The sequence below is a fragment of the Spermophilus citellus genome, assembly GCF_964194105.1.
Source record: "Spermophilus citellus genome assembly, chromosome: 15".
NCBI lineage: Eukaryota > Metazoa > Chordata > Mammalia > Rodentia > Sciuridae > Spermophilus > Spermophilus citellus.
This window is the reverse complement of record NC_138195.1, coordinates 72,783,786-72,808,591: the sequence shown is the minus strand read 5'-3', so window position 1 is coordinate 72,808,591 and position 24,806 is coordinate 72,783,786. Positions and strand designations below refer to the sequence as shown.

Genomic DNA, 24,806 nt, shown 5'->3' with positions numbered 1-24,806 from the left:
TCCCTGTGTACTTTAAAAAAAATTTTTTTTTTGGAAAAACCTGCCCACTGGGGACAGGAGAGAGACACCCCGGAAGTCACCACCCCACAAGTCCAGCTCCTCTTCACTCCCAGCCTGACAGCGGCTGCACGCCTGCCTCAGCAGGAGCCGTCAGGGGTGACAGTCTGACACAGCACATGGGACTCTACTTACCACCCGCAGAGCTGCCCTGAAGGCCAGAGCTGCACGCGCTGAGCAGGGGATCAGACAGGCGGCTGCCCAGGACACTGGGTGAGGTTGGTGTGGAGGCCGGGGAGCAGGGGAGCGATGGGATGCCTCTGTCGGCCAGGATGGTGGAGCCTGCAGTGAGGGCGGCAGGGAGAGGGGGCTGCACTCACCACCTGGCCTGAAGCAAGAAGACTGGGGCCTGCCCCAGCGTGGGCTCCCAGGTCTCCGTGGAGTCCCACCTCAGCCCAAGGTCTCCAGTCCAAACAACGAAGTCCCACCTTCCTTGCCCCTTGCCGCACCTCCTGTTTAGAGCCCTGTCCTCTTCCCACCATTCCCAGATGTCACCTCTTGGGCACTGATGCAGCCAACACCTCACCTCCTCCCATGTGTCCTAGTCTTGCATTCTCCCCCCTTATCTCCCCTTGTCCTCTCTCCTATCCCCTTCTTCCCCTCCTTCCCTCCCTGCTTCCTTCAACTAATCCTTTCCGAGGGCCTACAGGGACCAGGCATTGTCTACACAAGCTGCAGACAGAGCCCTTGTCCTTAAAGAGCTAACTGCCCAAGCAGCCTAGTGGAGCTGCCCTCAATCCCCTTTTCTCTGGACAGCCTCAACTCCCCAAAACCACACTGGTCCATCCAGCCATGACCAACCCCCCACCCACTACAGATACAGACCGAACCACCACAGGCCAGGGATATTATCCATTCTTTACCAGGAATCCAGCTCTATTTCTCCAGTTGAACCACAAGCTTTCTTAGAACAAGAACCATCATCCACCTGTGGCTCTCCCAAGACCCTAACAGAATCCCTGCACACAGTCAGGGGCTCAAGGGGGCTTTTTATTATTAGCTCTAACTCAATAGTGTTATTATTCCTAAGCAAATTCAATAAATGTCCAGAGCGCTTCTCTTACTGTGTTGATATCTTTTTAAGTCCATCATCATGTCCCATCAGAAACGCACACCTATTTACTTTCCTTGTCTTATCACACTGGCTAGCATTTCTGGAACAACGTTTCTAAGGCATCTCTACTTATATTCCTATTATTATTTTTTATACTAGGGAGTGAACGCAGGGGATGCTTAACCACAGGTTCTGAGTTGCTTAGGGCTTTGCTAAGTTGCTGAGGCTGGCTTTGAACTTGTGATCCTCTTCCCTCAGCCTCCCAAGCCACTGGGATTACAGACGGGCACCACCACGCCTGGCTATATTCCTATGTTTAATGATAATATTTCTAATGTTCTGACGATAAGTATGAAATTGGCTGCAGGTCTGGCGGTGCTCATGAGTGAAGGAAAAAGTCTTCCATTCTTAAGTTTACGGAGGCCTTCCACAAAGCCAAACTTTCCTCTGTAAGATCAACAGTGACCCTTCCTACATGGCCACGGATTGGGTTTTCCTTTGGAGTCAAGTGAGTGTCTCACACCACCAATTTGCTGGATGAGATGTCCAATTCTCCAAACAGCTTGGAGCACTCTGTTTAACAGACGGTGAATTCTGGATGGTTACTCTTCTACATCCACCTCGGCTCGCTTATCATTGGCACAGGAAAGTCCTCATTTTATTGTTTTTACTTCCCCTTTGCTCCAGTCTCATAAGCCTCTTTGGGCAGCACAGCCTTACTGGAAAGCTACTTATCTATTATTAGATGGTGCTGACGCAAGAGAGTACCTTGCCCTTATGTAATTTTATTTCTCTGAGAAGCAGTGTCTCCTGGTGAGTGCAGCTCAGTATCTCTTCATCTCAGCTTGAAGGTTTTTTCTCCCCTATCCATTTCTTTTTATTCCATCCTGAACTCCCACCCTAGCCTGATTCATCTTCCTTCTATCTGGTTTCTTTTCATCTAATCTTTCATTCCTTCCTGATTTATATCTTCCCGCAGCTCTAACTTCTTAGCACCCTAGCCTCGTTTCTTTTCATTCATTATTTATTTATTTTTCATTTCCTCTTTATTTGCTCTTTCCAGAGTTGGGAGGCCCACTGACTTTATCTGATTTCACAGGCTCTCCACTCTTGCAATCATCAACAGCAGCACACACACAACCATGCACGCATTTAGTTACTCACACGGCCTCGACCCAGTATGCCAAGCTCAGAGCAGCTCGGACTCACACATTTACACACACAATTCAAACTATCAAGCCTGCTGGGGCTGTGAGGCCCAGAGGGCTCCAAACTTGGCAAAGCCTACTTGCTTTGTGGGGGGGAGGCAGGGTTGGAGATCAGGGCTGGGGATGTAGCTCAGTGGTAAAGTGCTTGCCTAGCATGTGCCAGGCTGGAGTTCCATCCCCAGCACTGAAAAAAAAAAAAAAAAAAAAAAAAAAAGAAAGAAAGAAAGAAAGAAAGAAAGAAAGAAAGAAAGAAAGAAAGCAGATGCCAGGAACCTATCCAAGATCTACAGAATAGCAGTCTCTGGAGGAGGGATCCAAGAATCTTCCCTTTACTAGGCTCTCCAGGTGAGGCTAATGAAACAGCGCAGTGTAATGGAAAGCTGGTTAGCAGACCAGAACTGCTCCCTCTGGGGTAACAGAGGTCCAAGGAGATGCTTTGTGGAGAAAAAGGAAAAAATTTCTGATCAAATTAGTTTGGAAAAACTGTACACTATAACCATCATCAACTTAAGATTCTCACCATGTATTAAAGGCTCTGAGAAGTCCTGCAAGAAACACTCATCCCACTCCCCTTTTTAACTCCATGTTTCCCAAACCTTTTAACCACAAGGACCCCTTTTCAAAGAGTACCTATTAACACCTTATAGAACTATCTGGGAAACATGGCTTACACAAATTCACATTCTGCAGTCCATTCAAACTGTGTCCCTCCCCCCCCCCAAAAGGCAAACCTAAAACTCTGCAACCCCATTTTCCCCAAGGCCACCTGCTCAGGTGTTCCTCTACCCCCTCAACCCAGGCACCACCCTGCTGAGACACCTGGCTACTGACATACCAAACTTTCATTTAGACCCATGAGCATCCTTAAAGGCAGGGATCTTTATTCCCATATCGCCCCCACACCAAGGAGGACCCACGCCCCAGCACTCACCGAGGATGCGGACCTGCGTGATGGCCCCATGCAGGCCAAAGAGCATCCAGAGAGGCTGCGAGGCGTCCACGCACAGCTGCATGCCAGCGGCCACACCATTGTGGCTGAGGTGCAGCTCTCCGTCGGCATTCACCACCAGCCCCAGGATGTCGCCGCTGTGCAGTGGCCCTGGCACGCGGCATACGGCCCAGAACTCCTTGCGGTCCACCAGGGCCTCGGGGCTGAAGGGCAAGTCGGCTGGCCGCAGTGTGCTAGGGTCGCACGTGGTGACACCAACGGAGAGCGCGCCGGGCCGCGCGCCGCCCGAGCGTGTGACCTTGATGAAGATGGTCTCGGCCACGCGCACCGGCCGGCTAGTGAAGACAAGCGCGCGCTCGTCGCGCCCGTGCTCCAGGCGCGCCACCGTCTGCTCGTCCAGAATGCGGACGTGAGCGCCGGCGCGCAGCGGGTGGAAGCGCAGGTCGCCGTCGAGCTGCGCGGGGAGCGCGCGGCTGTGCTGCGAGTTGAGCGAGTTCTGCGGGATCGGGCAACCAGCGGCCGGCGTGCCGTCGTCGCCGTCGCCGCCCGGCACGTTGAGGTCACACAGGCTCACCGAGAGGCGCGCCTCGTCGGTCTCGCGCCGCAGTGACGGCCGCCGCAGGGCGGTGAAGGAGCGCGGCCGCAGGCAATCAGGCAGCACCAGCTCGCTGTCTGCAGCGGAGAGAGCGGGAGACCGGGCGACCGTCACCCCAGACCCGGGCGGCCCGCGGGGGAGGCCCCCGCGGCCTGATTCTTGCTGTGTTTCAAGTCTGCACCACTGAAACACTGAATGCTTAATGGGATGGAAAATGCTTATGACATAAATTAGTGAGCAAAATCAGGGAGCAAGGGTGCACAGGAATCTGTCTAGCCAAAGAAGGAGGCTGGAAGGGAAGACACCAACCTCAGGACCGTATGGTTGCTTCTAAATGCTTAAAATTGCTGGTTGCGCTCTTGGTAATGTGTGTATTTTCCTTATTGCCTACAGTCAGCGGGTAGGACCCTTTTCGTAAATGTATCCCTTCTGTATCCCAGCATCTAGAGCTGAGTGCAGCACTTAGTAGGCAAACATAAATATTTGTCTTACTGAATGCACTGATGACATTCTAACACACTGGGGGGCCAGAGGGACTCCTTTGCAGAAATTGAATCATCTGATCATAACACTTGTCTTTTGAGATTACCATGCCACATAAGGACACCAAGACTGAAGAAAAAGTTGAGTCCATTCATCCAAGAAAGCCTTTTGAGAATGATTTAACTGAGAGTCAAACCCTTTCTCTTTAATCAGACAACTCATACAAATTATTTTATAGAAATAAGGTTTGTAGAAAATACATTTCAGCAGAAAGAAAAATAACCATCTGCTGTCCCTCCACCCAGAGAAGAGCACTTTAAACATCTGGATCATGCTCTCTCAGCCTTTAAAAAAAATGGGGAGCAGAGCACAGTCGTGCCTGTAATTCCCTCAGCTTGGGAGGCTGAGGCAGGAGGATCGAGAGTTCAAACCAACCTCAGTAAAAACCAGGCACTAAACAATTCAGTGAGACCCTGTCTCTAAATAAAATACAAAATAGGGCTGGGGATGTGGCTCAGTGGTTGAGTGCCCCTGAGTTCAATCCCTAGTATAAGCAATTAAAAAAAAAATTTTTTTTTTGGTTACTGTCCTAATGCAAAAATTGAGTTATGCTATATAAACACTAGAAGTTTTCAACCTTTTCTGGTTAGCAAATCACTTTGAAAATGTTATCATAACTTTGACCTATCTCCCCAGAAAAATACACACATTTTCACTAAATTCTATGGATAACTTCAGGACACCTGTGAATATCCTGAAGGCTAAGAACCCTGCACTATGAATTTTCTTTTTCACAACTGTAATTGTTTCCAACACTGTAGTCTTTTCTTTTCTTTTTCTTTTTCCCCTCCAATACTGGGGACTAAGCCCAGGGGTGTTTTACCACTGGGCTACATGCTCATCCCTTTTTATTTTGAGACAGAATCTTGCTCAATTGCCCAGGCTTACCTCAAACCCATGATCCTCCTGCCTGTCTCACAAGTTGCTGGGATCACAGGCATGCACCATCAGTGCCCAGATCCAATGCCATATTCTTTTAATGGCTGCTTTATGGAGTCATAAACTTATAAGGAAAGTAATCACTATGTGCCATGAATCCATTTCACTTTAAAGCAGCCCATGGAGGGGGGCCCACTTTACAGATAAAGCTCAGGGATGTTGTATGACAGCCACCAAGCGGTTGATCCAAGATTAAAGCCAGCTCTGCCCAACTCCCACCCCACACCATACTCGTCACTTCCTAGGGCTCCTGACTGAACTCTTTCAATGGAGTTGATGTCCCCAAATTTGGTTGGCGCCACTGGAAGCCACACCATGGATCAATGCCTCTCTGTGCTTTCTCTTCAAGAACTGGACGAGGGCAGCTGTGTGCTCTGCCATGACAGGGAAGCTTGGGGGACTGATATGGTAGGGACAGCAGAGACCAGAGTTCAGCTCCAGCTGAGCACAGAGCCAGTCTCCAAAGCCTCCGTGGCTTTGTTCTCCTGCCTCTGCGGCCCTTCCAGGAACCATGTTATCTGGGGCCTGTGAGGTTAGGGTGCTGCTCCCACCCCCAGGTCTCCTGCCACTCTGCAGAGGCCTCCTGGGGCCTGGCTGGTTAGGGTTTCCCAGCATCGTGTTGGCGAGAAGGAGGGAGCCAACTGGAAAATGCGATTATTCCGGGGAATTGACTCTGTGACAGCAATGGCACAGAGGCTGGGGGCTGCGTGGAGAGTGGAGGGCCTGCACAGGAGGGGAGGCCTGGGGGACAGAGGCAGGAAGCAGGGAAGGCTTGTGGCTGACCTGTTCCTGGGAATAGTCCCTGCTCCCTGGCCTCCCAGGGGTTCCAGGAACTGGCCCTTGGGGACTCCAGAGAAATGGAGAAGGGGAAGGGAGGGAGCAGTAGGGAGAAGGGGAATCTAGTCTTTCGAGATGCCCAGCCAGAGCCTTCAGGAACTAAGCTGTCCACTGGGCCCAAATGCATGTGGACCCCTGCACTACCCAGCCTATCCCCCAAGAGCAAGCTGGGAAAACCCTAGTGTGGCTTCTTGTGACACCAGCCAAATTTGGGGACATTGCCTCTGCAGAAGGGGTTAAATAAACAAGACAGGCCTTGTATTCTGACAGGGCTGGGCGTGAGCTATCCTGGTCTCTCTGTCCCCTCAGGAGTCCTCTACTTGAAATCACCTACTACCAGATTTCCTCACCCTCACAGGCAACCTGTTCTCACCTGAGCTAATCTGTCTTTAAGAATGTGTTTCCTTCTCTTAAACAAAATCTACCTCTTGGTATCTAATCCAATACCTCCAGGCCTGTCAGACACCTCTCTTCAGGGAATACACAGACTGCCCACTCACCTTCCACCTCTGTTCATTAGACAATGAACAGACTCAGTATTCCATATGCACATGGACCATTTCGAGGGACAGTTTGGCCATCATCTCCGATGATACATCTAATAATGTAACCTTAGAGTACTTTGGGCTTTCTCAGTAACCAAAATCCATATGCTGGTAGGCAGAATAGGGACACAGTCAAGTGCAGTGAGTTTGAAATCATCACCCTGGGTTCAAATCCTGACTGCCGCTGCCTTATGACATTGCCACATGACCTAGGAAAAGCAGCTTAACTTCATGGGGCCCCTTTTCTTGAGCAGTCATATCTGAGTCTACTGATTCACACAAAATCTGTTACTCTCATCCCGCCCTTAGGAAGGACGATGTTAAGATGAAATGGAATAAGGTCCTTGGGCACCTAGTAGAAAACCTGGCACGTAAGAGTCATTAGGTCAATACGAGCCATTGTTACCATTATTTACATGCCAAGTGGTTCAGAAGCCAGTGCACGGGTTCTGGGGTATTTCAGGCCTGGGTTTAAATGCCCGATCTAGCACTTGGCTGGTAGCTTGGAGTGAGCAACTTCCCGCAGCCCCCAGGGCTCACTGGAGAGCAGGAGTGCAGCTGCCTCCCTTGTGACATTTGCAGGATCAGGATCCAGTGGAGCCCCTGACACCCACAAGGTCCCTGAGAACTTCAGATATTCGGGTGGGTTTGTTAGCCAAGGTCAGAACCATCTGTACTCAGACCATCAACTTTTTGAACCCTAATGTAGGATTTTACATCCATCCTGATGGGCACTGGGAACATATTCATTTGAATGAAATCACTGAATAAAGGCCCAGAGGAAGCGCACATGTGGAGACCAGAGGGCAAAGAAGAGAAAGAAGGAAGGAGGAGCATTAGGGGATGGAGGAGATAGGAAAGTGACCCGTCTGGCCTTGCTCGAAATACTGCTGAAGCTGGAAGCCAGGTCCTGGGAGCTGTTGGGAAACTGCTAAACACGGCACCAGTCCCGAGGGTCGGTGCCCAGCCAAATATGTCCTCTCCCCTTCCCCTCCACCCCGTGGGCCAGGAGCAGCTGCAGGCAGCCAGCAAACTCCAAAATAACCATCCCACCAGCAGGCCCAGCTGTGTGAGTCCCTGAAATAGATGAAACTTGAGCTGGAAGAGTGCCCTCCTGAAGAGGGACAGCAAAGGTCCAGCTGAATGAGATGACATCGAGATGAGCATCAGGGCCGGGTCTGGCTCCAAGCCCCTAGAAGACACCCCTGGGCCCCACCTGACCTCTGGACTGCCCGCTGGGATACAGCTGAGATAAACCAGGGGCAACCTGGAGCCGGAAGCAATAGGGTGGCCCCACGTTTACCTTGGCTGTTTGTGATGGAGTCAGGAACAGACAAGGCTATGAGAGAGCTGCTCAGCTGCCCAGCAGCATGTCCCCTCTTTCAGGAAGAAACTCGTCAGCCAGCCACCCGCTCCTGCCTACCTGGTGCCTCGTGAGAGCCAGAGCAGAACTAACCAGGCCTGGCCAGGCTGAGGAGGCCAGGGCCAGGCGCCCCACTTGCTGACCTCCTGGGTGCCCAGCCCTGCACAGGGGCACAGGAGAGGAATAAGCCAGGACCTAGATCCTAGGGGGCTATCAGACAGTGGAGGGTCAAGGCTTCGAGGCGTGAAGTTACTTTTAATACAATTCAGTTACTTAGCATCTCCCATTAGAAGGACCTTAGAGGAACTGAGAAGCTAAGGCATTAAGAGATCTGTTTATCCCTGCCAAGTTCTAACTCAACCTTTGCTATGATGTCCCTGGGAACAGGAAGCTCATCACCTCTCAAGGCTCCCTGTGCCCTATCTCTGAATGACTGTTAGAAAATCTCTCCTTGTATGGATCCAGGGGTCCTAGTCCACCCATGGGGCTCCCTCTGATCTTCCCCTTCTTCGGATAAATACCCCCTTTGGAATAAAGATCTCCAACTGAGGCCCAAGTCCTTGTCCCCTGTTTCAGAGGAGGTCAGGGAAAGAGTTTGGAAGAAGCAGGATTCGACCTGGGCTGGAGGCCAGGGTTTAGATTCATCTAGAATGAGAGACTTGCAGGACGGAAGACTGTTGGCAAATGGAGAACAATCAGAGAGGCCAGGTGAGGAGGGCCTTGGGACCAGCTCTGGCCCAGAGAATCACCCAGCTCTGTCGCACTGGGCCAGCAGTGCAGGGTAACCAGGGCAGGGCCTTGGCACTGGCACAGGGGCCTCCTTTGAAGCAGGGCCCACCATCAGGCCTGAGTCTTGTTTGTTTGGATTCTCACATCCGGAGCGCTGGATAATCTTTAACCACGGGTCAGCCTACAGCCGCTTGGCTGCCTGGCCAATATCTGCCAGCCCCTGTTTGGAAGGCGCTGCCAGGCCATTTACTGTCTCCATAAACATCCTCCTGCCGGTCTGCATCTGGCATGGGTAGGGGAAGGAGCCCAGGAGGGCGGGTGTGTGGCTTGGACGGACGAGGGGTTTCTCCACTCCTCCGGGCAGTACCCTGGGACCCACACCCGCCTCCACCCTCTCCCTTTAAACTCAACCACGGGAAAGCAAGGAGAAACAAACAAGCTTCCTGAGGTTCATTGAGGGAAGGGTGGAATGTTCTGGAATCGCTCATAGTCACAGACTCTTAGATTTATAGAATCTTCATGCCAGAGCATCTTATAGATTCTCAGAATCATTCAGTCTAGTGGTTCTCAAATTTTCTTCTTTTTTTCTTTTTTTTTCAAGAAGGGAATCTTTGTTGTCCAAAGGAACCAAAGGCTCCAATTTAAGTCTAGGAGGTGGGTGCAGAGCCCTGCCTCACCCTCCTTCTGCACTTCTCAGATGCCCCCAGAGACGCTTCTGTGCAACCCAGTGTTCCAAGGAACCCAGATGGAGAACCAGAGATCGTATTCCAAGAGACAATTTAGACCACACAGTTTTCCTCCTGGCTCAGGAGTCTGTCTCTCTTTGGTGGAGGTGGGTGAGGAGGTTAGATTAGATATTCCTTTTTAAACCAAAGACAAGAATGCTTCCCACTTTGTAAATACTTCTGAATCTATGACATCTGTGAGTTAAGTGGGGCGTGTATAATTATGCCCAAATACTCCACAGAAGGCTGAGGCACAGGGAAGCAGAGAACTGCCCGCAGCCAGTGAGCGGCCACGTCAAATCTTGATTCAGTCTCTCTCCTGCTTCTGAAACAAGGGCTTTGTCCCCAATACTGCGAGGCCCAGCTCTTCCCTATGAGCACGTCCTACAGCCCTCCAGATCTCTCCAAGGTCACCAGAACTACATCTTGGGCCAGAGATACTAGGTAAATATGAAATTGCCGTTTCAGTAGGTGAGAAGCAGGCCAAGATGGTCACAAATGGCTCCATTGTGCCTGTGCATCTGGACAAGGGCCACACTGCACCCACACCAGGGGCCAGATAAAGCCCTCGGGAACCTTCAGGGAATACAAGGCAGGCAGATGCACCCTTGTCACCAAATAAGGTATTCTGGGACCCCACCTCCTCGTGCCAGCACTGCTGGGGCCCCATTGCCTCTCTGTGTCCAACATGTACAGCTGATCCTTCCTGCCTTGAGTTCTCTCACACCTTGTTCTGGAAGTCACAGGAGGGCCACGGACTTAATAAGGAGCTCAGATGGACTCACATCTGGAGGTGTTAGGAGGGAAAGCAGCCCAGGCTACTGGGTTCAAATTCATCTCCACCAACTATTGGTTGTGTGGTCTCAGGCAAGTTATCAGGTCTCTCTGTTTCCTTGTCTAAAAAATGGGTCCAATAATAACTTTTTGTGTGTGTGCGGGGGTGGTCATGTACCAGGGATTGAACTCAGGGGCACTCATCCACTAAGCCACATCCCCAGCCTTATTTTGTATTTTATTTAGAGACAGGGTCTCACTGAGTTGCTTAGCACCTGGCTTTTGCTGAGGTTTGCTTTGAACTCGAAGTTCCTGCCTCAGCCTCTCAAGCTGTTGGGATTACAGGTGTGCACCACCATATCTGGCAATAATAATTTTCTTTATAAAGAGAGGGAAGGACAATACATAATGCAAAACTGCTTAGATAACTTAGACCTCCACAAACTCTGGGTGGTCAAGAGGAGGAAGGATCATCTGGAACAGGGGAGATCAGAGAAGGCTTCCTGAAGGAGGGGAAGATTTGGTACGGGGCCTTGATACAATTGGCAGAATTTGGGGTGAGCAGAAAGGAAGGGTCTAGAAGAGTCTCTGAAACAGAAGAAACAGCAAGATTTTTTTTTTTTTTCAGTGCTGGGATAGAACCCAGGGCCTCGAGCATACTAGGCAAGCCCTCTACCACTCTACCACTCTGCTATGTCCCAAGCCCTTTTTGTCCCCAGTCCTTTTAATTTTATTTTGAGACAAGGTCTCACTGAGTTGCTGAGGCTGGCTTTGAACTTGCAATCCTCCTGCCTCAGCCTCCCAAATTGCTGGAATTACAGGCATGCACCACCATGCTTAGTTGAGATTATTATTATTTTTTAACGGGGGAAAAAAAAGGGAAATTTTCAAAGGAGAAGAAACAGTGATGGACATATCAGCATCCTAGCTGTCCACCATTATAGCACAGGCACCTTAAACTAATATTTGTCTATCGGCCCCTGGCAGCCAAGGTTGAGGGTAAATATTGGTTTAGCCTAAGAAGCAGGAGCCCCAGATGGCAGAGGGTATTGCTCACTCTTTCAGTGCCACCAAGCTGAGACACACTCTGGGTGGAGCCTGACCTTGTTTTATCTCCAGGGTTGAGGCAGGGGGGTCTTGTTGCAGGACAGACCTACCCCCCCACCCCCCGAAGCAGCCCAGCAGCAGCCTCCATACATTGAGAGTCTCCCTACATCTCCCTCCTCAGTGGCAGGTGGGGGTCCCTCACCAAGACCTGGGAATGAAGCGGAATGCCACAAGCCCTGGCAGCCCCCACCTAACACCCTCCTGGGCTCCACCATTTGGATGTGCCAACAGCTCCCCTCACGTGACCTTATGTCCAGATCATCCTGGGAGATCTGAATTCCAGGCCTGTCCTGGCGTCTGTCCATCTGGGAGAATTCCCCCACATCTGGGCCCCGTCCTCCTCTACTGTCAACCGCAGTTCCTCCTATGGAACAACTTGACAGCGCAGAAGCTGTGGGAACATTCCAATCTCCCCGTGCACACCCTCACCCATGAGTTGCCCCTACCTTTCTACTTCAGCCTCCCCGCAAGCATCCGCTCCCCTCCTACGGCTCCTTCCCACCCCTGCGCCTGTGCACACCCTCCTGAATCACCTTAGCTGTTCCTCCCCAGCCAACCCATTGTTTTCTGCTCCTTGGGATCCTGACTTGAAGCTCATCTCCTACGGGAAGTCCTTCTGGATCGCTCCCCAGCTGCACCCCTACAGTTTTGCTCTTCAGGTCACACTGAATTGAAAAACTGGATTTAGGCCACCTCACTGCAATTACACCACATGTCCCCAGTGTAAGAACTCCTCAAGGAGGGGTCCCGGTTTTCAGTTCTTGTCTCTCCGACCCCTGCATAGTGCTCAAGCTGTAGTGGGCACGGGGGATGCTCAGAGCACCCATGGGTGGATCCGAGCTCACCAGCCCTTTGCCAGGACCACAGCTGCTCTTCCACAGTTAACATTTTGGAGAGGAGCAAGGAGCCCTCAGGAAGCTGGGATAAGAGTTTATCTGCCCTAGTATTAATCACCCCATAAAACTTGTGTTTGTTTAGTTGCTGGCAGGTCCCTCTTCCTGGAGGTAGGAAGCTGTTATTCTTGGAGATACCAGCCTGGATCAGGGAGCCTAGAGAAAAGAGGACGATCTGCTGAGCCCAGCATGATGGCCGGCAGCCTGGGCGCCTGAAGCTGGCCTGCTGGGCCATGGCATGGCATCAGCAGGGGCCTGGGTCACCATCAAGGCAGGGAAGGGTGTGACACCAGCCTCTGCCTCCACTCTGCTCCTGGACATCTCATCTATCCATGGCTCAGCTTGCAAACCTACTGTGTGCATACCTACCTATGTGCACTATGTGCCAGGCACCCAAGACACCTCCGAGCCGAGGATAAGACACAGGCCAGGTGAGGTGTAAAGGGCAGGAGGGGACAGGTGCAGGGGCAGGACATCCCTAAAGATCAGACACTGGTTTGGGGGATCATCACCCCAGGAAAGGCTGGCCTGTCCTCAAAGCCACCAATATAGGGCACAACTTTCTTCAAGAAAGAGACAGCTGTGGGGCTGGGGATGTGGCTCAAGCAGTAGCGCACTCGCCTGGCATGCGTGCGGCCCGGGTTCAATCCTCAGCACCACATACCAACCAAGATGTTGTGTCCGCCGAGAACTAAAAAATAAATATTAAAATTCTAAAAAAAAAAGAGAGAGACAGCTGCTAAGAAGGGAGCCCAGGAAAAGCAAGAAGAGCTCATGGAATCAGAGTTGAAGGAGAGAGAGACAGACCCTGAAAGACACAGATGTAGTGACAGGGTTGGCAACAGGGAGGGGACAAGAGAAGAAAGAAAATTGACTCTGAGTCTCTACAGGGCCACTAGCATGTCTGAGTGGGGACACAGAGGGAAGGAAGAGAGCCTGCTGCGGCCACCTCAGCTCTCCTGGACGGCTCGCTGCCCCTCCGCCCCGCCCACTTCTTTTTTCCCCCCATCTTTTTTAGCTGCAGATGGACACAATATCTTTATTTACTTATTTTTATGTGGCGCTGAGGATCGACTCAGTGCTTCACATGTGCCAGGCGAGTGCTCTACCGCTGCGCTCCAGCTCCTGCCCCTGCTCTCTGCCTTTTTAACATACACACAAAAAATCAACTTAGGAGGAACAAATGAAGAGATATTTTAATCTGCTAATTGAATTTAGGGGCCATAATCAGAGTTTGAAAATGCCCAGGGATTATGGTGATTTATGGCCAGGATGGGAATCAGCTGGGGTTATCTGGGTGCAGAGCAGCCTGCCTGCCAGGAGACGCAGAGGCAACCACGATACCCCCACCCACCACTGATAGTCAAAGAAAGCGAGTGGGGCCTGGCCAGGTTCCTCTGCATGGGCTGTGTCCCCAAGGCAGGGACCTGCGTACTATTCTCCAGGCCCCCCTCAGCCCTTGGAGGTCGGAACATGTCACCTGGCATGTTCCCCTTCATTCCCACCTGTCCAGAGCCTCTTGGAACAGGCAGGCCCAGTCCAAATCTTCTCTCCCGAGAAGCCTCCGGAACTACACCATCCCTCACAGACCTCAGCCTCCTCTGGCCTCAGCCTCCTCTGACTTCCTGCCTCCTTTTATGTTGAAACCTCCTGGAGGACCGGCCCTTCCACATCCCCACATGGGCAAGCCAGGTCCTCATGGGCCTCAGTTTTCTGCCTGCCAAGTGGGGAGAAAAAAGACTCCCTCCTGGGTCTGCTGCTGAGAGGTTAAAGCAGCTGCCCATATGGAAAGCGTTACTGTAGATGGAAGGGATCTAGGTCCATAGTGCTTAACAATTTACTACCCACTTGGTTTGCCTTGGTTGTGTCTGCAGTGTCTGTCTCCCGAACTGACAAGCAAGCCCAGGGCTGTCTGAGGGCCAGGCTGCTCTGTCTCTGCCCCCATCCACCCACTCTGTTCCTTAGCTAGCCAGTCCCTCATCCTCCCATCCATCCATCTCCCCACTCTCCCCTTCCTGCAAACATTACTCAACATCCTCTCAGGCCCAGCTGCGGGTCCACTCTGGAGGGGAGCCTGGCTGGGTAAGACATGGGTGCCTCCCTCAGCGCCCTCTCTATTGTGGGGGAAGAGACACGTAGCTGGACCCTGGTTCAGCAGAGGCCTCAGTACTGCAAAAAGCACAGCCCCCATGTGGTAGGATGCAGGATGGAGAAGAACGTTCCTGGGGAAGGCTTCAGAGAGGAGCAGCTCTTGGGCTGGGCCTCCAAGCCAGAGTGGGGACTGTGAGGAAGAGCATTCTTTGCTCAGGGGAAAGCAGGAACTTGCCACTACATCCTACACCTTCCCCGCCAAAAGACTGTGACTCTCAAGAGCAGAGACATTCTCCATCTTCCACAATGTGGCAGAACTCAGGGCTGAGTCACAGAATTCACAACCACTTTACAGAGGAGCCCGAGCCATAGACAGGAGTGGCCAGGCCGGAGCTTAAGAATAGATCTTTGGATGTGTGCTGTCTTGAGGACACCAGATCACCAAGAAGATGCTCAATTAACCCTGGGTCAAGCACTGCCTTCCCCAGGGTGGGTGAGAATGTCTGACACCTACTGTGTGTCAGCTGTTCCTCATCAGTCCACTCTTCAAAAGAACCCCAGGGTCTATTACCCCATTGCACAATGAGGAAACTGAGTCCCACCCCTGGCACAAAGTGAGACCAGGACCCAACCTGGTCTATATCTAGCTCAGGCACACCTCTCTGCCCTCCTGCCAGAGGAGGTCTCATAGGTGCACCCAGGTCCCATCAGAAGTGGGGAGCAGACTGCCGCCGGTCAGTCAGGGCACCTTCCTTCAGCTGACACCTGGAACAGCCCGTTTCAGGCTTTCAGTGTGTCAGCGTGAATGCCGAAACACTTTTATTGACTTGAGAAACAGAAAGTTCCCAAACTGTGAGTTAATAAAAACATCCTTCTGATGTTCAGGACTCCACAAACAGGCTTCTGGCCATTACTCATGTCTTTGTTGTTGTTTTAATTTTGGCCGTTTGAACCCAGGGACACACTACTCACTGAGTTATATCCCCAGCCCTTTTTATTTATTTGTTACTTACTTTGTTTTTACTTTCACTCTCTTTACTCAAGTGAAAGTGTTTTTGAAAAGTTTCACTGTTTCTATGCTTTGAATTCAGAAAGGGGGCGGGGGTACTGAACCACCGTCACTGTATTTCTCCCTGCGAGGAGAAGGGGTGTGGATGGGAGATGGAAGCAGAAGCAAACACTGGCTGGGCAAACACTTGGTACCCAGGACTGCTGGACACTCGCTCACAGGGACTCTTCCCACCAACCCATTTCACAATGAGGAAACTGTGTCAGGCTCCGGCAGGCTCTGCCCAGGGACAAAGACAGTTCGCTAACGTGCTGATCTGTACCCGAAGTCTACCACACACAGGAGTGCTGCGGCAGGAAGTCTGTACCTTAGTGCTCCAGGCCACCTCTGATGATCCCTCTCCTAGCCACCCACCACCCCCACAGTATGTCAGTCCTCCCTCTGCAAGAGGATAACTTGGAGCCTGGAGGTACCTGGAAGTCTTGGCCATTCCTGGCCCCCCAGTGCCTTCTGCTTCCTGCCCCATCTCTTACCCAACCTCCCTGTGAAAAGCACTTAGGAAGGTATGGAGCCCAGGCTCTGGGGAGGCTGCAGACCCAGTACTAAGAGCTCACTTTGGAGCTGGACAAACTCAGGGCAGAGCATTGATTCCACACTCACAGGCCTCATGACTCAACCTCCCTGAATTTGAGTCTCTGCCTCTATAGGCCCAATATTTCCCAGGTTGTGATGAGAACAGGCAATCATGAAGTGTCTGGCATCCAGTAAGACCTCTATAAACTAGGGCTACTATGATGAACACTGATGACTTCTGCAGGTGGGATCTCAAGGCTATTGCTGATGGCAAAGGTTGTACACTGCTCAGAGGTACCACCTGAGGGGCTGCAGAGGGGAAGGGTCTCACCTGGGTTCCACCTGCAGTAGCTGTGGCTGAGAGGAAGCAAGCTCTCTGCAGCACAATGGCCCCAGAGCTGCCCTGGAGCCCCTCAGCCCTGGGGCTGCTGCCAAGTTGGGGAGAAGTCCCCTGCCTGATGGCATTGAGCAGTGTCAAGGCGCAGCACCTGGAGACTGAGGGATGCGCCGTGCCCCTCGGGGACCAGAGGGAGTGGTCACTCACCTAGCAGTTGGACGCCCCGCGTCAGGCCGTAGACATCCACCAGGGCCCAGAGTGGGTCAGCCGTGCGGACCCCATTGAAGAAGAGCATGGCGGCCGAGTCGTTGATGCGGTAGAAGACACGGCCCTTCTTGTCCACCCAGAAGGCAATGATGTTGCCCTCGTTGGCAAATTCCTCAGGCAGCGCCTTGGCCCAGAAGCCACTCTGGGACACCAGGTCAGGGCAGGCGTACTTGGGAAGCGAGTCTGGGTGGATGCGCGATGGGTCCTTGCTCGTGAAGCCCAGTCGCAGGGCCCCGCTCCAGCAGCACTGCTTCTTGGTGATCTGGTGGCAGGGGATGGCCTCAGCCCAGCCACTCCCCCTTCAGACAGACCAGGGGAAGGGAGGGCACCCTTCTCTGCAAACCACCCTCAGCAGACCTCCAGGGATGTCCTGCAGCCTGTCCTTTCCCTCCCCCAGGGAGCCTTCTCATGGGCTGGGGAGAGCCAGCGGTTCCCATGGCCACTCCCAGGCCCATTCCTCTTTGTCACCAAGGAAGGCTGGGGGAAAGTAAGGAAGAGAGGGAAGGGTGGCAGTGGAAAGGAAAGAGGCGGGACAGGGGGCTAATGGCATTAACAGCAGACCCTGGCTGTGGGGAGAGGGTCAGAGGCACAAGGGGACATAGGGCGGGCCCACCTTTAGCCTGACTTGCTCATAGATGAGCACCGGGCGGTTACTGAAGGTGATGGCGTTGCAGAAGCTGGCCTGCCTCTTGACGGCCTTGTGGCTGAGGTCCATGAGGATCTGGGAGCCCTTGGTGTGTGGGTGGAAGAGCAGCGGCGTGGCCGGGAGCCCCCCGCTGGGTAGCACTGGTGGGCAGTGCTTCTGCTTGTGGTGGCATCTGTGAGAATTGACGGGGAAGGGGCCCCCAATGGAGTCTGCAAAGGAACAGGCCACAGTGTCAGAGAACCAGACTAAGTCCCCCAGGGAAGAGCCCAAGGCTAGGGCATAAGCAGACAGCACCTGTCTGTCACCCAGTATTTCCACCATCACTGCCACCCAGCACCATGGCCACTTTACCACTGTCCTCTCTTGCTGCCATGTGCCACAATCTCCCAGGTCACCTTCTCCCATCATCCTTTATTGGTTTGTTATCCACTTCCATCCACCCTCTCATCCTCCTCATTTGTCTTAACGCCATCCACCAGCTACCCACCCACCCACCCAGCCATGAGCACCGCCATTCACTATCACCACCGCCACCACTGAATTATAGCCTTTGCATCTACTGAATACCAGGCTCTGTCCTAGGCACTGCAGCTACAGACACGAAACATGGATGGATCCTGTCCTCCTGAAGCCACAAGTCCAGAAAGGGAGACAGACATGGACGTTCTGTTATCACAGCACACAGTGACAAACACCAAAAGGACCAACAGGCAGGTCACTTCTCGGGAAGACCTCCTGGGGGAGAGTTGAATCGAGGTGACACTGGAGCTGGGCAGGCTTGAGGTCCATGAGGGACCACTACAGGGAGGAAGAGAGAGTCTCTGCAGCATCAGCTCCAGAACTGTGTCCACCATCATGTCTCTCCCTCAGGGTCACCTCTGTCCCACATCAGGTTTAGACAGTTCTAGAAAATGGGGTAGAGAATGGGGCAGGGCTTGGCTGAGGAGCAGACACTTTACAAACCATTGTGGTTGGCATGAGATGGGGCAGGGAGAGGAAGGAGCACAGAGCTAAGTGTTAGGTGTCTGTGTCTGTCACTTGCTGGCTGTGTGACTCTGGAGAAGACACTTCCCTCTCTGGCCCAGGGGGTGGCCTCTGTCCCTTGCTCTAAGACACAAATCAGGAGCTGGGCAGCATGACTACATGGGCTGGGGGCTAGGGGGCTTGGGGCCCTCAGTTCCTCCTCAGGAGCTGTCCTCACCGGTCCTTCAGGAATTGGAGTACCTGTCCATTCTGTCATCTTCAGGAAAGAGAGCCACTGAGGACAGGGAAGAAGGAGGTGGAGGGATTCCAAGCCTCAAAAGGTGACTGGGGTTTTCTGGGATGTTGCAAATTTTTAGTTCCTCCAAGACAGGAATTTAGTAATGCGGAGAAGAGCCTTCTCAGGTCCGCCCAGACCCTGCCACTGCAGAGGAGGGGGAGGAAAAGAGGAAGCTGGGAGGCGGCGGGCAGAGACCTCGGTCCAGGCTGCCGGCTTTGGTTTCATCTCTTGGCATCTCTGCTCCCTCCTTCTCGGAGGGCCCCGAGCACCAGCTCCCGCAGCCCAGGACCAGCCATGCCCCGGGGAACAGTCCTTGAGGCCTGTCTGGAGCAGCTTCCTGTATGCCAGGCCTGAGAGGTGGGGGTGCATGAGGAAGGCTGGCCTTGCTCTCACCGAGGAGACAAGACGTTCTGGAACTGCCAAACCGCGCAAGGCTTTGAGAGCGGTCAGGCTGCCAGGGCTGGAGTTGCTCGGAGAGCCCCAGACAGCCCCAGACAGCCCGGGAAGATTCCTGGGAGAAGTCAAATGAACTCTGGAGAGGGCAGGGGAAGGGAAGTCACTCCAGGAAGGAGACGGTTGGGGTGAAGGGCAGAGGGTGTGCTGCCTGGAAAAGGTGCCCACTGGGCTCCGGCCACCTCAGACACAGCTTGACTCTCAGTTTCAAATAAGACCTGCTGGGGAAAGGAAGCATTTCACGCTGTTTAGGGACTATCCACACTAGAAAGAAACTATAAAGGGGAGAAACCCCCTGCTGCGTGAATGGAAAAGCTCAGAGCATCTGTGCGGGGACTAGTACTCAGTGGGAAAAAGCAACGAACTGCTGACACAGGTGACGACACAGATGACTGCAAAATAATCAGGCTGGGTGACACGAGCCAGTCTAAAAACCCAGCACGGTCCACGGAGCCACCGCAGAACCCCTGTTCCTCTCTCAAGCCTTCCTCTCCTTCCACTCTGCCCCATTTTTACCAAATTCCAGGAAGGACAAACCAAGCTACAGCAATCAAAAGCAGGAAAGTAGGTGCCCAGGGCAGCAGGGGGAGGGGGAGGGATCACCAAGGAGCAGGAGGCAGCATTTGGAGGTACATGCTCGTCATCCTGATGGTGGTGGTGGTGATTTTATAGGTGTAAACATGTTAAAACGCCTCACGTCATACACTTCAAGGACGCATGGTTTATTGAATGGCAAATATACCTCAATAAGGCAAGTTGAGGGTTTTTTGTGGCGGAGGGGTTCTAGGGACTAAACCCAGGGGCACTTTGCCACTGATATACATCCCCAGCCTTCTTATTTTTTAAAAAAATATTTATTTTTTAATTGTAGTTGGACACAATACCTCTATTCCATTCATTTATTTTTATTTGGTGCTGAGGATCGAACCCAGGGCCTCGCTCGTGCTAGGTGAGTGTTCTATCGCTGAACTACAATCCCAGCCCCAGCCTTCTTATTTTTCATTTTGAGACTAGGTCTTGCTAAGTTGCATAGGGCCTTGTTAAGTTGCTGAGGCTAGCCTTGAACTTGAGATCCTCCTGCTTCAGCCACCCAAGTTCCAGAGGCTGCAGACCTACGTCACCTTGCCCAGCCAATAGTTTTCAAAGCCCGTTGAGCCCAGCTACCTACTGGAGCTTCTCCTTTAGAGTCCTCACTCCCCATTCCTCCAACCAGAGCCCATAGACCTCAGCTAAAGCAGGGCCTCAGCTTCTTTCAAGATGTCTCCTCTCCTTCCCACCCATCCCTGTTAGGGTTCTGGGGCTCTAGGTAAAAGTCCAGAAAACAGGGACTGGGGTGGTAGCTTAGCAGTAGAGCACTCACCTAGCGCATGTGAGGCCCTGGGTTTGATCCTCAGCACCACATAAAAATAAATAAATAAAGGTATTGTTGTCCAACTACAGCTAAAAAATAAATACCTTAAAAAAGTCCAGAAAACACTGGCTCTAGGCAAATATGGTGGAGATGCCCAGGACCCAGAGATCCAGGACCTTGAAGGACATTCCCCAAGGCTTCCCTTCCACGGGGAGGACCCAAGGGTACAGATTCCAGGGTTGGGTCGGGGTGGAGAGTGCGGAAGGGACAGCACAGAGTCCACAGGCTGAGTGACAGTAGAACAATTGGAGAAGGTGTACGTACTTAGGATACCCTTGTCCTGGGGACCCAACATGCACTCAGACATGTGACCTCCAAAAGCCCTACTCGTGCACACACACCTGTGAGAACACAAAGGCCATCCCAACCCTAAGGCACACCAGAGGGAGAAGGGCTCATCCCTCTTCCTTATCCTGAGACCAGGAATCCCACATTGACATATGCATGTCTTCGTGTACATGTGGTTGTACAAAACAACACACAGAAAACATGTGCCCGTCACACAGAGGCCATACATATTTAATAATCATGGCAGTCCTGTGCCAAGCTCTGGGAGGGTTTTTTCTTTGGTGGGGGGGGGGAACCAGGAATTGAACTAAGGGGCACTCAACCACTGAGCCACATCCCCAGCCCTATTTTGTATTTTATTTAGAGACAGGGTCTCACTGAGTTGCTCACTATTGCTGAGGCTGGCTTTGAACTTATGGTCCTTCTGCCTCGGCCTCCTGAGCTGCTGGGATTACAGGTGGGTGCCACCGCGCCCAGCTTGAACTGGGAGTTTTACATATCCTCACACCAAATTTATGAAGTAGGAAGGGTCCTTATCAACCCATTTTATCAATGACACAGGAGGTAAAAAATGGAAGTCAAACCCACAATCTAACTCCAGGACTGTCATTTAGCTATTAAGCTTTGAATAACCGGGAAATCATGGTTTTAGCATTCTGGGTACATTCTTTAAAAGCACTTTAAAATACAATTATAACTTACAAATGTGAAAAAAAAAAAAGCTCAACCAGGTACCACCTAAAATCATGCCATGGAACGCTTTTATCAAACTGCCTTCACGAGACACATAGAGCCACCAAAACACAGAAATACAAACCACTGGCTGGGAATATAGCTCAGCTGGTAGAGTGCTTGCCTCGCATGCACCACGCCCTGGGTTCAATCCCCAGAACCAGGAAAAAAAAAAGAAATCCAAACCATGTTCTCAGCCCTTGTCCACGGCCTGCAGGATGCAGCCGGAGACAGCCAGTGTGGCAAACAGGTTGGCAGTTTCTAATAAAGCCACACACCTCCCACACAACAAAGCACTCACACTTCTGGGCATTTTCCCAAGAGAAATGAAAACACATCCAGACAATGACCTGTGCATAATGTATAGCTGCTTTATTCATAATGATCCCCAACTGGAAACAATTCAAAAAAACCTTCCACTGTGAACAGATAAAGAAAATGTGGTACGTGCATAGGATTACCGTTCTGCAAGAAAAACAGCAATGACAACAGAGACGCACACAACAAGGACAAACTCAAAAGCATGCCAAGGAGAGAAGCCAGATACACAAGGCTACCTACTGTGGGACACCATCCGTGTGACATTCAGGAACAGGCAGAAGCAGGGAGGTAGAGATCAATGGGTATCAGCATTTGGGGGAAGATATGACCACACCAGGGCATGAAGGAAGTTTTCTCAATGACAGAATTGCTCTCTATCTTGCTGGTGTAGTGGTTACACAACTCACACATTTGTCAAAAAAAATGAATGAACATTATGCCTAAATTAAAAAGCAACAACTAATAAGCCAGGTCTTCATGAAGATGGAGGGAGGAGAGGCTGGTGCTCCCGACTCCCAAGGCACCCCATCGCTCTGCCCCAGGCAGTGCTAGGATCTGGATCATCTCACAGGAGACCTCCCAAAGCTGAGTTGGGTCTGCCACTCTAACTCTTAATTGTAAGTCCCTTCCACATCTCTGAAATGAAATGGGTGCTGTTCCCTGTCCCTCATGGGTGTGGAGAGAGAGCACTCTAACAGTTGCAAAGCACCATGTCCTGATTCCTGGAGTCTGAGAAATTCCGAGCACCTTCTTCCTACAGGGAGGTCTCCAAGGCCATCAAGATAGCCAGAGGTCAGGCTGCCAGAAGGAGTTGGTCCCAACCCCTTCTCTCAGAGCTCAAGCTGTCTGAGTGATGTCTACTGGGCACCTCTTGCCCCTGGACCATGGGCTCCTGCAATTGGCAGGTGCTAGACACACCCCTGATCCAACCCTTCCATACCTCTGAACACCTGAAATCCCGAATACTCCAAATCTCAAGTCCTGCCTCAGAAATCAACATCCCTGGATCAGCTCTTTCCTGTCCACTCTGTTGTTACAACCATAGTTCAGGCCATGTTACTTCTCTTTTGAATCAGGACCAGGCCCACTATGTCCAGCCACATAGGCTGTGTCCCGAACACTCCCAGGATGTGCTGTTCTCATGGATGACCATGTGAATTGGGGGCCAAAAGCGGAGGTCCTGGCCAGGGTGGCCACCATCTTGAGTCTCTGCTTCTGCTATCTCCCTCTCCCATCTCAGCTGGCCTGAAAATCCCTGGGGGCAGGAGACAGAAAGCAAAGTGGGAATTAACCTGAGCACAGCTCTGGTATCAAGGGTCCAGAGAGGGCCGCTGGAGACAGGGCTCCTTCCCTACACCATCCAACTTCCTCCCCGCACTTTGACATGCACCACGACCCCGTTAGGTCTCCATTCTAAGATGAGTAAATTACAATTTAGACTAGTGAAGCAACTTGTTTGAGGCCACCCAGCAATTCTGTGGCAAAACTAGGACCTCAGCACTGGTCTTCCAATGCCATGTCCACAGTCCTTTACCCTCTGCAGCACCTAAAACTAGAATTCATTTCCCTAGAGTCCAAGATGGTAGGCTGTGGGGCTCAAGGTGGTGGGCATGTGGGGGGCACAACTAGCCTACCAGGGGCCAGGGACCCTGAGTGGACCCCCAATCATGACACCTGACTCCCACAGAGCCCCCAGAGAGGGCCCCCTTAGTGACAGGTTTACAAGCTTCTTGGGAGCCCCGGGGGCCCTGCTCTGGCAAAGCTGCAGCTGACACATGGAAACTCACCCCCATGGCCCCAGTCCTCCAGGGCATTCATGAGCTGCTAGACACAAGCCTGGCCAGCCCTCGGGCTGACCCTCGCCAGCTCTGGATCACATTCTTGCCCCTGGCAGGGTCCCAGGGGAGAAGCCTGAACACATAGTCTCCAGAATGAGCTGCCCATGGCCCACACCAAGCTCTGCCCCAGAACCACTGTGGAGCCCCCATGTCCAGCCTAGCCATCAAGGAGAGATAGGGAGCAGGAGGTCACCACTCAACCAGAGCAGTGGCCCTAACCCCGATGATAGTGCCCAACCCCCACGTGGCTCAACAGGCAGTGTCTTGACTTTTTCCCATTGTCACTCTGACACAGCCCTCAGAGCTAAGTTTCATGTCAAGGTCACCCGGTCAGAGTGAAGAGCCCAGGGCCTAGTCCCAGGCCTGACTGCCTCCCAGTCCAACAGCTCCATCTCCAACTGGGAGGCCTCTGGGAGCTTTGCTCTTCTCATCAATAAAATGGAATCACAGCAGACCTTCTTTGTGGGATTCTTGTGAGGATTAAATGAGATGCTGTATGTAAAACATACAGTGGCTGCTGTTATTATGATTATTACCATAAGTTTCATTGTTCCATCCCTTCCTACCTCCACATGTTGACTCAGACCATTCTCCCTGCCCCAACTCAGCCTCTGCAAATCCTGCCTATCTTAAAGCCCAGCTGAGTTCCACTGCTTTTGAGATCACCTTGCCCTTAATCCATGGCTCTGAATCCCAATGCAAGCCTTGTCATTTCCATCTCCTATGAAGGAGGCTTGTCTCCCTTTCTGGATAATGGGGCGGGGCCACAATCCCAAGCGTTGGAGGCAGGAGGCCCTGGTTCAAACCCTCACCGGCCACAGATTTGCTACATGACTTTGGGCAAGTTGCTTCACCTTTCTGGACCTTGAGTTCTTTTTCTGGCTCATCATAACTGCTCTGCCCCCTCTCCAGGTGGTTGTGCAGGTTCAGCGAGTTCATGGATGCGAAAGAATTTTGCAAATTTTAATACCTGACCTCAACATGTCTTACATTTTTTTAAATAAATGCAACAACTACCACCATAGAAAAGATCAGCTTGTTTCAGCCCAGTGGGAGGCCAGACAACTGTACTCTTATTTTATTCCAAACACTCTAATCTCAGATTGCCAGGACAGTCCCCATGTGGACTAGCTTGCACGCACTAACTGAACAGGGCTCCCTCTGGGGTAAAGAATTTGAGAGAAAGGGTGGAGACCCCTGACTGGAGGCAGGAGGGCCATTGGGAGGGGACTTGGGTGACAGGGATGATTGCAAACCTGGG

At 52.0% G+C, this 24,806-nt stretch overlaps 1 protein-coding gene across 3 annotated transcripts in view; it reads right to left on the bottom strand.

Moving 5' to 3' along the window:
- NEURL1 (neuralized E3 ubiquitin protein ligase 1) overlaps positions 1-24,806 on the bottom strand; it is a 72,327-nt gene that overhangs the window by 2,692 nt on the left and 44,829 nt on the right. For all 3 annotated transcript variants that reach the window (XM_081267958.1, XM_081267959.1, XM_081267957.1), the window contains exons 2-5: positions 17,209-17,450; positions 16,536-16,857; positions 3,251-3,940; positions 193-339 (exon numbers count right to left, since the gene is read on the bottom strand). In XM_081267958.1, the coding sequence (XP_081124084.1) occupies positions 193-339; positions 3,251-3,940; positions 16,536-16,857; positions 17,209-17,450 (1,401 nt within the window). The remainder of the gene's footprint in view (positions 1-192; positions 340-3,250; positions 3,941-16,535; positions 16,858-17,208; positions 17,451-24,806) is intronic.